General features: G+C 35.0%; 1 protein-coding gene across 1 annotated transcript in view; it reads left to right on the top strand.

Annotated features, from left to right (window-relative positions):
- Positions 1 to 12652, top strand: part of HDAC9 (histone deacetylase 9) — an 817093-nt gene that overhangs the window by 511488 nt on the left and 292953 nt on the right. The window contains exon 13 of the mRNA XM_036429233.2: positions 2231 to 2494. Within this exon, the coding sequence (XP_036285126.2) occupies positions 2231 to 2494 (264 nt within the window). The remainder of the gene's footprint in view (positions 1 to 2230; positions 2495 to 12652) is intronic.

The raw sequence follows: 12652 nt of genomic DNA, 5'->3' as shown, positions 1-12652 counted from the left end.
CCCAGGTTAGAAGTCCTGATTTTGAAAAGAGCGGGAGTTAAGGGTAAGGTAAGGGAGTGAGTTTTAATGATGGAGAATGGGACCTCATCCAGCAAGGAGGGAAGTGAGGGGAGGAGGGGAGGAGGTGAGGAGGTGATGGGCACTGAGAATAGGGTTGGCCCAATAGCTTTTGGGGACCCACCAGGTTGGAGCCAGAATGGTTGCAGTAAGAATTTGATGAAGATGAACCGGAACAAAGGAGTGGTGTTTGAAATTGAGAGTTAGGTGAGTGTTTAGTTACAGATGAAGACAAGTCTAGGGTGTGATCCTGAGTTGGAGCTGAGGTACAGCAGAGGGCAAGGCTCTGAGAGGCCATGTTGGAACTGGGAAGGAGAAGGAAGAGCAATAAAATAGTCTTCCCTTAGCAGGTGGTATGTGTACCTTTCCCTTGGTTGTTAAATACTCCTGCAGTCAAGCATCCCGAGCTGGAGAAGATGCAGGGCCGCCCTTGGTAAGCAGGGGCCGTGACAGGGCATTTCCTGGGCTGTGTCCCAATATTCTTCTGCTAACTTTTCACAAACGGCCTTCAGGCCCTGGGCTATGACCACACATACCATCAAGGGTGTTTTTCTATCTCTTGTCGTCTTTACCTTTATTTCTATCCCTCACACACATAACTATTCCTTTCTGCCCATCTTTCATGGCTCAGGCTACACATAGCTCTTCCTTGGTGAAACCTTCCCTCCCAATTCACATTCCACTCTATTCCAAAAGTGCTTTGTACATACTGTGCTTTTTTTTTTCTTTTCCATTTACCATACTAGGAAACAAGAATGAGTTTAGTTATCAGTTTCTCATACACTCACCTGTAAGCTCCATGAGGGCAGGGCGACGGCTGTTTCCCCAGTGCTTACAATGGGAAACGTCCTCGGCACTCAATAAACAAGAGCTGCAGAATGAATGAAAACTCCCCGTCTTTCTCCCTGCAGTCAGAGTGAAGGGCTTCATCAGCATGTACAGGGCTATTTGAGGATTTTGCCTAAAGAGGTTACGACACCCTTTGAAGTTTGAACACTTAGGTATTGTAACTATAAAGTGTGTATGTAGTTTTAAAAACGAAGGTAGGTGTGAGTGAGAGGTAAACTTGAATTTTACACAGAATAGTCTGTATTTATGGCTTAACTGGTGGTATTCTGAATGTGCTGCTTATATCATAATTGGCATGCTGTTTACATGGGCACTGACTCAGCGGAAAACTAACCACTTTTGAAAACACAATTCAAAACCTGCAGATGAGGAGTAAACAGACTCCTGGTCAAATAAAAAGCCCTAAGGGCGGTGAAATCACCTTAGAATTCCATCCACCCCTGTTATACCATGGCATTTTGCTATCGTATAAATTAAGTATGTTACCAGTTATCAATCAGGGAGCAGTTATTGCAGATTAAGTATGATTTAATTTACACGATAAATAAAAGGTCTAGATAATAATTCTCAAATTAAAAAATAATCCCTTGCTCCTTTCCTAATATTTAATTTCCCTTTGGGTATGTTCATAAAACATGTTCAGTGCTGTCAAAGTTGTTTGAAGTTCTGCATATTTTTAAAGCTCCAAACTTCGAAATCAATTATTTCTATGATTTACAAGAATGTCTAGAAAGGTGTTTCCCAGCTGGTGTGGCTCAGTGGTTGAGCGTCAACCTATGAACCAGAAGATCACAGTGCAATTACCGGTCAGGGCACATGCACCAATTTCAGGTTGGGGGGTTTAGAAGGCAGCTAATTGATAATTCTTTCATCATTGATATATATCTTCCTTCCTCTCTCTGAAATCAATAAAAATAATATTTTTTTAAAAAGAAAAGAAAAAAAGACAGTGTTTTATTATTTGACCATTTAGGTATAGGAGAATGGAGAAGGACTCTTAGGATTTGTGCTGTCTTTTATAGTGGTTGACATTTGTTGAAAAAATGAGATTTTTGGAAAAATTTCAGTAGCTTTCCGTTATTTTCATTACATTTCCTAGTTTGAGGGTGGGAAGAAAGTCCAGGTTTCTTTGGATTAAATTGATTCAGTGTAACCTGTCCTTGTGAAAATTTTATGATTTCCATAAAAAACGTTTATCATTGACCCATTTTCCACCATTTTCTAAGTGTGTTAAAGAGTCGTTAGAAATCAAAGTGTATTTTGCTGCTCTGTTACCCCCAAGAACTATTGAATTTTGAACCCCTCACCACTCACTCTCTTCTAGCTGCTTTCGAAATCTATTGAACAACTGAAGCAACCAGGCAGGCACCTGGAGGAAGCGGAGGAGGAGCTTCAGGGGGACCAGGCGATGCAGGAAGACAGAGCGCCCTCTAGTGGCAACAGCACTAGGAGCGACAGCAGTGCTTGTGTGGAGGACACTCTGGGACAAGTTGGGGCTGTGAAGGTCAAGGAGGAGCCAGTGGACAGTGATGAAGATGCTCAGATCCAGGAAATGGAATCTGGGGAGCAGGCTGCTTTTATGCAACAGGTAATAGGCAAAGATTTAGCTCCAGGATTTGTAATTAAAGTCATTATCTGAACATAAAATGCACTGCAGGTATTGGTCAATGGATATTATTTCCTATCACTGAATAATTTGATTTTAGAGTTTAAGGGTTGTAAGTAATGTGTATATATCTACATAGAGGTCTCTCTCTAAGCTGATCTCTATATAGATATCACGGTTTCATTGAGATTTCACTGGCAAGGAAATACCTGCTACACTAAATATTATACTACATGAGTATCCAAGTAATTAACAGGCTTTAAATTCATCCTCAAGCCTGCCACGTCAATTACTTCTAAGGAAAACGAACTCACCGTTGTTTTAATTTATCTGTTGAGATCAGTGACTGCTGGATAGGTTCCCAGTCTGATCAATGACACATTCTATTAGTTCTTGATTTTTTTTTTGATACGTAGAATTCAATTTTCACATCGTTGTACATAATGTATCATACTACAGTCTTGAACACTGTTAAAGGTAGTCTGCCCCTTCCTTCCTCTCCCATTTTTGTTAAGTGAAATCTGGTTACCAAGCCAATAGTCCTAAGTAGGTTACTGTATAGATTGCAATTGAAAAATATTAGGAGTAGAGGTGGTTTTAAATACATAGATGCAAAGTACAGCACTATTTTAAATATTACATTATGTCTCACCGAGCATTGCTCATTTTACTTTACCTGTCTTATTTGAGGACTCTGTCTAAAAAAAAAAAAAGAAAGAAAAAAAGAAAGAAAGAAAAAGAAAGAAAGAAAAAAGATCAAGTGAAGCAGATGCAAATGTGGTAAGAAGTAATGTGCAGCCTATGGTCCAATCAGATACCCTATTGTAGTATCTACGATTATGGAAAACAGAGCAACAGTAAAATTACCATCTGATATGAAGTCAAAATCAAGTTTAAAAGAAGCAAGTATATCATATTTTATTATCATTATCCCTAGGATCTCTTAAGTATAATTCTATGGTGACATGACATGCGCCATACCATTTTGGCAGAATTAGAAAAGTGGCTCCTAACAAGAGAACCTGCTTCTCCATAACGTACCTTTAGAAGGACTGTGTCCTTTGAAGCTATCAAATACAAACAACTCGGAAGGCAACAGAAGACTGTTTATTTAAGTCACTTCTTTGTCAGGTTCCTGCTGTTCTCCTACAAAAAAGCGGATTCTATGAGGCTGAGCAGGAAATGCCTTGTGGAAACAGGAAGTCCAAGTGATTCATGTGCTGGGGAATGCAGGGGGGAGAAGCGGAGGATAGTGTTTTACTCTTTCTGTTTTTAAAGGGCACTCTATGAATTGATTTATTGTCTAAGAAAATAACACCACAAGTAGGGAAATTGTTAAGGAAGCTTTTCACTGGAACATTTCCTTCAATACTCCCTTTTGATATGTTTACCTTGTTTTATAGGTTTACTTTTGTTAAGCTAGTTAAAAAGTGTCTTATTAAGACCTTTAATATGAATAATCCAAATTGACCTAGAATCGTTGTGGAAGTTTTTTTTTCCTATTAAAATATTTATATTTCTAAATCCGAGGTATTAAAAGGTGTAGTATCCTGTTTCAAGGGAGATATAGCAGTTTTGCCAAATGTAGACATTGTACAATTGTATGTTCCTGGCACGTGTTGTTTACATTTTGCTGTGACATTTAAAAATATTTCTTAAAATAAGGTTACTGCTAAAGATACATTATCCTTTTTTAAAAAGTCGCCTTTCAAATTAAATTAATATACCTAGAAGTTAGAAAGTTTAAAACTTTTCCATATAATGAAAAAGACCTGATAATTTGACAAATAGCTGTAACACTTCCTATTACCAACATATTTTGATTAGTATATTCCTTCAGATTAAAATGACTTTTTGTCAGTTATTTTGCATTAAAATATGGCATTCCTAAGATAAAACTGTATATTTTCTCCATCTCATAAATATACATTTTCTTTAAAGTCTTTTTTTTCAATTTCATAAAAAAAGGGATAGTGCATCTTTTAAAATACATTTTATTTGGGGAGGAACATGTGGCTGAGCAGACTTTTGTATAATATTACTTCAAAGATATGTAATGAAGAACAAAAAAAGCCTATTTTTTATAATGTCACTTGAGAGAGCTTCATCAGTACAGTTGGTGGACGTTAATTTGTTTGAATTTGATATTCTTTGAATTTAATCAAGAAACTACCTGGAACCAGTGAAAAGAAAAGCTGGACTTAAATAATCTTAGAGCTAATTGATAATTGTTTCTTTTAAAATCTACTGTATTTATTATAATTTACACCCTTGATGGTGATCTCTTGTTTTGTGTTGTAAATATATTGTTTGTATGTTTCTCTTCTTGCCTTCTGTTATAAGTCTCTTCCTTTCTCAAATAAAGTTTTTTTTAAAAGATCCCCTTCCATACATATGGCTTTGTGTAAACTTGATATCTAATCGAATTCGCAGCTCCTGCAGTAGGTGTCACATACCAAAATACATTGCCATTCTTTGTTGAAACAGGAAAATAAACATATTTTGAGCTGTTACTTCTATGCCATTAAAAATAATAAATCCAACAATAATGATTTTAAAGTATTTACATCAGTCATTATCAAATAGCAAATACAGGTAAAATTTGTTGCATTTTTAATTCCCCAGTGTGGCCTTTTCCATGTTATCATCTTGATGTCAATATAAAATCTTATGTAAATAGATGTCAATTCCTAAGTTTTCTCAAGTAATAAAAAAAAAACACCAAAAACCTATTTTTAATCAGATTAATGTAATCCCTTAAATATAACAAGCACTCAATAAATATTAATATAAATAATTTATCATGAATTATAACAGTACTACCTACTACAGTGAGATTCTGACCTCTAAATATAAAGTGACAGTACATAAATTTAAAGAGAAGGAGTAATTAAATTACCTCACCTTATATGGAAATAATTCTTTAATAGGACTGTGAGAAATAAGGAACCTGACGCAGGTAAAGGGAAGTAGGCAGGACACATCCCCCAGGCCATGCCAGTCCTTGTTTCTCTTCTGGTCAATTACTAGCAAAACTTATTAGCCAATAGTTCATATTGTGTCGCTGTGTATTTGGTTCAATAGGATAAGAATATTTGTTATATTATCTTTGATTCCCTTCACTAATAGTGTCATACAAATTAAAGTTACTCTAGGTCACAACAGTATTGCCCTAGATTGTTAAGGATACTGGGGCTAATGTCATTAGCTATTATAAAATGGACTATCTTTCCATAATTTGATCAGAACTGTGGGAATACCTTCGGTATAAGTCATGCTTTCCTGAAAATTGCCTTTGGACTGAAAACTTGCAAGATGAGCTAGTTACCAGCCATCCTCAAAAAAAGAGATGGAGGAAGCAATTAGATGATGGTTTTATACTTTTATGTTTGATTTCCAAAGTGTAAAGTGGCTATTTCAATAAAAATCATCAATCTCAGCTTTTCTGAAGAAAGTTTTTCTTCAGAAAGGTGTGTTTTTTGTCTTGGGGATTTTTTTTAACCAGCACAATAAATATCAATTAGATTTCCTCAGTGGAGGTGGCTGCTGAAATGGAGATAGCTGCTTTTCATAGAACTGAGAAAGACAGTCCTTCAGATATTTTTATGTTTCACCTTTCTCTTTTTCTAAAGGATCTAATAAGAAGGAACTAAGACACTACACATTCTTTTGAAACCTAATACTCAACAGATATATAGACAACAGTATTATTTTTAATGTGGCATTTCTTTGTGATTTTTTTTTTTTCCGTTAATGGAAACATGCAGTTGTGGGTATATAATTGCAGGTTGACAATAATAAATAATTAAGGTCTTCAAATTATAACCAATTATAATCAGGAACTCAGAGATACAAGGGAAAGATTTTGAGATTATCATTCCTTTCATAATCTATAATTTTAAAGAGAAAGTATGGGAGAGCAGTCAAGCAAATAAGATAGGATATTGGAAATGTAACTTTTTAGAACCTGCCGATTTATAAAGGTTTCTATTCTCATTTTATTAAAAAAAAAAACAAAAACAAAAAAACAAACAAAAAAAAAACTTCTTAAAGGCTAATAAACTGTAGGGTTTGGACAATGGAAATTTGGGGGTCATCTTGATTTATAAAGAGACAACTAAATTTAACTATTGCAAACATACAGTGTACCATGTTTTGTTTTCAGTACCTTGCATCTGTTAACTAACTGAGTCCTCACAACAACCTTATCAGGTAGGTATTTTTGTCCCATTGGAGAGTTGAGGGCACTGGGTCACAGAGAAGTTAAGGTCAAGGTCACCCAGTTAGTGACACTTTCATCTGAACCCAAGAACCCTGGCACTAGAGTTCTTGTTCTCAAACTTTACGACCACACTGTATATTGTGCGACATCCTTTTACTTGTCCAAGTTCATTAGTACGTTATCCCCCCCCCCCCCTTTTCTCTGTCCATCAGCATTTTCAAATCAGTTTTCTCTTTTAATCATTGCTGTAATTTATGAGATTAGGACTCTTATTTTTTCCTAATTCAAAGATGAGAGATCTAATTTTTGTTAACATTGAAATCTTTTAGAATCCTGAAAATCTGAGTTTATTTTTTCTGATCAAAGCAGTCCTAGGCTGGTGTGAAAAGGATGGATTCTTGGAATTAACTCTTTGGAGGAGAAAAGGAGAAAAGATTTTAGAAAGTTCACAGCTTTTCTTCACCACTTTTTTTACCTTCATTCGCCAACCAACTCTAGGAAACTCATGCTGCCTTTTAACAACTTTTTTTTTTAACTATTAGGGATGCACTGGATATAATCATTTTGACCTAACGTAGGCTCTATAAAATGTTGTGAAGTGGGAAAATGGGGACTTTGTTTAAGACCTCCCAGGCGGTTATCTAATTGAAAGGAGCCTAAAAATCCTCTTGAATGAAGTTGTTGACAGTCCAGTTTTGATAAACCTCCCAGAGGTTCTGATTCTGATGTCCTGACAGGGATCCCAGGAATTTACATTTTCAAGCTTTTGGGGAGAGTCTGACTCAGAAACTGTGTTCTGGAAGTGACCAGGAGACCTCGCCCACTTCCTGAAATACAGCCTGATTTTTCATAGCTATTACCTACCATTCCTGAACTCTGATTCATATTTTTCAAACTAGATTATTTCAGATGTCTTGTATGTTATTCTGTCCCATCTGCATTTTAACTCCACTGTAGGTTTTCCTCCCTATATTTACTGCTCTTCCTTCTTTGATAATATTTGTTCTTTTTGCTTATTGGTTTCTTCAAATTTAAACAATTTCATAACCTATTTGTAGAGCATTAATCCACCAAACTTGGCAAATTATTTTTCTTCACAAGTTGTGAGCTGTTCTTATGTATTTTTTAATTGGGATAAAATTTATGCAAACTAAACTCACCATTTCAGTCGTTTTAAAGTGTACAATTCAGTGGCTTTTGTATATCCATGATGCTTTTCAATCTTTTCTACTGTCTAATTCCAGAACATTTTCATCAGCTCAAAGAAGTCCTATACCCATTAGTCAGTCACTCCCCATTCCCTTTTCCCTCCAACCCTGGTAACTGCTAATTTACTTCATGTCTCTGTGAATCTGACTACTGTGGACATTTCATATAAATGAAATCAATATGTGGCCTTTTGTGTGCCTGGCCTCTTTCACTTTGCATAACATTTCCAAGATTCATCCACGTGACAGCATATATCAGTACCTCATTCTCTCTTAGGACTGAATAGTATTCCATTGTATTGACATGCTATAGCTTGTTTATGCATTGGACACTGGATTGTTTTAATTTGGGGGCTATTCTGAGCAATGCTGCTATGAATATTCATTCATGTGCAAGTTTTTTTTGTGTGTGTGTTAATATATGGTTTCAGTTCTCTTGGGTATATACCTAGGAGTGAAATTGCTGGATCATAAGGTAACTCTGCCTCTTGAGGAACCCCAAAATTATTTCACACAACGGCCTCTTTTACATTCCCACCAGCAATGCATGAGGGGTTCTAATTTCTCCACATCAACTCCAATACGTGTAATTGTTCTCCCTTTTTTTGTAGCTACACTAGTGGGTGTGAAGTACTAGCTCAGGGTTGTTTTGAATTTCTGTTTCGCTAATGATTAATGATGTTGAGCATCTTTTCATTTAGTTATTGGCTGGTTGTACAATACATTTTCTTTGGAGAAATGTCTATTGAAGTCCTTTGCCCATTTTTAAATTGCCTTGCTTGTCTTTTTGTTGTTGAGTTGCAAGTATTTTTAAATATATTCTGGGTACCAGGCCATTATCAGATATATGAATTGCATACATTTTCTCCCATTCTGTGAGTTGTCTTTCATTTTCCTGATAAGTGGCCTTTGATGCACAAACATTTTTAGCTTTATTGAAGTCTAATTTACTAATTTTTCTTTCATTGCTTATGCTTTTAGTGTCATATATAAGAAACCGTTGCCAAATCCACTGCCACAAAGATATACACCTATGTATTCTCCTAAGAGTTTTATGGTTTTAGCATTACTTTTAGGTCTTTGATCCATTTTTGAGTTATATACATTATTTTGTAAATATATACTTTCATTTTTTGAGTTATTTTTAGAGATAAGAGCTTAATAATTCTTGGACTCCATTATCTCATGCATGAGCTATTTTCCTGATTCCTAGTTTTGGTTTTGCTTCTTTATCTTACTGTTGCTGCTTCTTATTGCTTCCTAGCTTTTTTCTCTTCCCAATGAATCACTTAAATCCTGCAATCTTGATGTTTATTATATTTCATATAAACCAAAGAAAAGATAAAGTTTCTTTTTCTATTAAGAAATGCCTTTTATTCTGGTGACCTTTTGAAACTAAAACGGAGTTATTTTTCATTTATATGGCTTTAAAATTCTACCCTGGTTACCCTATTTTATGTCTACTTTGCACTTAAGTTTTCTGTTTAACTGATGTTCACATCTCTGCTTTGAACTTTGACAGAATTTCTGCCAAGACTGGTATATTGTACTGTCCAAACTGGTAGCCACATGAATCTATTGAGAATTTAAAATATGACTGGCACAAACATGTGTTTTAAGTGTAAAATATACCAAAAACTTCAAAGACATAGTATAATACATATATATGATATATTCCTATCCAACTAACAAATATATATATATTGATTACATATTAAAATTATAATAATTATAATTATATTACATATATATTGATTACATATTAAAATTATAATATTTAACATTTATATATAACATTATAAGATTTCTCTTACTTTCTTAATGTAACTACTAGAAAATTTAAGGTTGCATATATGCTTGCATTTGTGATTCACATATTTTCTATTGTAAATGCTGCTTTAGATTATATTCCTCTCATTTTTAGTTATGTTAATAGATCTCACACATTCCTTTGGAAATAAGTGGGCTATAAAACCTGAGAAAAATACTATTTGCTTTTGCCAATATCTTTCATAAAGGCAAAAATGCTAGTATTGGAGGAAATCTGTGGCATCTTAATGGTTTAAAGGTTTAAAGATTTCTTTCTTCTTTATCTCAAAGGCAACTCACAGTCTACCAGATGTTTTATTCACACTATCAGTTGAAAGGACAAGTCACTTATTGCTTCACTCTCATCTCCAAGTTAGTAAATTCATCGTTTTAAAATGGGCTATTTTTTTCAGCTCTTCCCTTTCTGTCAGTGGAACCACCATTTAGACTCTGGATAAGTTATCATGAAATCCTTTCTTTTTATCTCCTCTTCATTTTTTATAAGCAGTTAGTATACTATTTCTGATTTCAAAGCCATCATATAGCTTCATTTTCTCTTTGGCTATACTTTCTCTAGTCTCTACCTTAATACTAAAGCGAATTTATCTTATATAAAGAAAAGGGTAATATGCAAATCCACCGAATGGCAGAATGAACAGTCTCTATGATGCCCATCAGGGGGCAGACACACATTGCAGGAGCTGCCCCCTGGTGGCCAGTGCACTCCCTCGGGGAGTACCGCTCAGCCACAATTATGATTTTCCATAATTTACCTTCTATATGGGTCACTGATGATTGCTTTTATTGTAATATCTGAGACATATTTTGGTTAAAAAAATATTTAGCACATGAATTTTTCTACATCCATGTGTTCTGTTGGAAAAATAAGACAAAGTGATTCCAATTAATCTTAGAAAGTGAATTGACCTCGTCTTTTTGCATATTTATATGAAGAAAACTGTACTGACCATGGAAAAATTTAAGGTGTTGTTTTGACTACATATGCACTGAACTTGAAGAGTGGCATTTGCTTGTGATTCATGTATGGAACTGCCTTAGAGATATCCCTGTCTGGTGGTCACAGTGCCTATTCTGTAGGACTTCAGGAGTTTCAGTGTTATTGTCTATTCCCAACTCTACCTAAAGCAAATTGCGTAGTTCTGCCAAGCGTCGGTTTACTCACTTGTTAGATGTGATCACTGTGATTTTTTTGTCAGGGTGTTGTTTCTGTACGTAATATGTATGGCATCAGAATTCGTACTGAGGAAAAATGAGCAAGTGCAGATGCTCCTTGACTCTCAGTGGGGTTATGTCCAAAGAAACTCATCGTACATTGAAAATATTGTAAATCAAAAAATGTATTCATACTACACCTTGGAGTCCCTGTGGTTCACCCTCATGATCACTGGTCTCTGCTGCCCAGCATCACGAGAGTGTCCTATTCCATACCCCTCGCCCAGGGAAAGGTCAACATTAAAGTAGGGTTTCTACTATGTGAAATCAATGGCTTTCACACCATGGTGAAATCATAAGTCAGACGTCGTAAATCAGGGGCTGTCTGTCCTCAACTCTTCTGTGTTTTTGCTTGTTACCAAATGCTCTGAGAAGCTTTCTTATTTTTTTCAGGAGATGGGTGGGTGAGTTTCCTCTATCTCCAGTTTGATGAATGTTAAACCAGTTCCATCTGGGAGTAAGAACACCTAAGATGATTTCTTGATCTTAAATAAATCACTCCTGATTTTGAATAGTCATCAGTTCTCCTTCTAATACCTTCATTCAATGTGATAAAGAATAAGTCTACCTTATGTTTTTTGCACCTGACATGTTTTGGTCATGGTGGAGATAATATCAAATCCCTCTTTATTTATATTTTACCAATTAAAGCAAACTTAACATTCAGTTTACTGGCACGTATTTTAAATGGTTTGATTTTTGCTTCATTGCTTGAGTTATCTGACAAACTGGTGAAAATATACAACTTAATTCCTTTGTTTTTGAATTTTACTTAAATCATTCAAATTTTAAGTATCTCCATGTATTTTATACCTTCATATATGCAGAGTGGTTAATTCTCAGTACAGTATTTTTCTAGCTATGAAAATAGGTTTAAAAAAAGTTCCCAAGGAGAGACTCTCCCAGAAATTAAATAATGTCCAATTTCTAATCTCCTGGGAGTCTTTCCCATAATAATTTGAATTAAACTTTTGAAATGATATTTTTATTTTGTGTTAGCTCCCTCAATTTTATTGCTTTTTAATCTACGTTATTGAAGTGTAATTCACATTCAAAAATCCACTCCTTATATATGTACAGTTTGATGAATTTTCACAAGCGTGTACACCACCATCTAGATATAGAATATTTCTATCATTCCAAAGAGATATAGAATATTTCTATCTATATCTAGAATATTCTATATTCTATATCTAGAATATTCTATATTCTAGATATAGAATATTTCTATCATTACAGCATTTACAATAGAAAATATGTGAATCACAAATGCAAGCATATATGCAACCCTGCTGCTCCTTCTTAATCAAGTTCCCACTCCCACTCCCCACCGAGGCCCAGGCAACCATTCATCTGTTTTTTGTTACTGGGCATTTGCTTTGATTTTTCTAACATTTCATATAAATACATCATATAAAAAGAGTCTGTGATATTTTCTGCCTTGATTTTTTTTTCATTAGAAAATGCTCCTACAATAGATTCGTACATGGGTGTATCCATAATAGAGTCTTTTTTATTGCTGGATAGTGTTTCATTATATGGATATGCCACAATTTGTTTACGCATTCATCTATTGATGGAAATTTTGGTGATTTCCAGGTGTGGGTGATTATGAGTAAAGCTGCTCTGTATTTTCTATACCAGTCTTGGTGGACATTTATTTCTTTG

This window comes from Pipistrellus kuhlii, unplaced genomic scaffold (genome assembly GCF_014108245.1).
Source record: "Pipistrellus kuhlii isolate mPipKuh1 unplaced genomic scaffold, mPipKuh1.p scaffold_m20_p_10, whole genome shotgun sequence".
NCBI lineage: Eukaryota > Metazoa > Chordata > Mammalia > Chiroptera > Vespertilionidae > Pipistrellus > Pipistrellus kuhlii.
The sequence above is the reverse complement of the archived record's forward strand: the minus strand, read 5'-3'. Positions and strand labels throughout refer to the sequence as shown.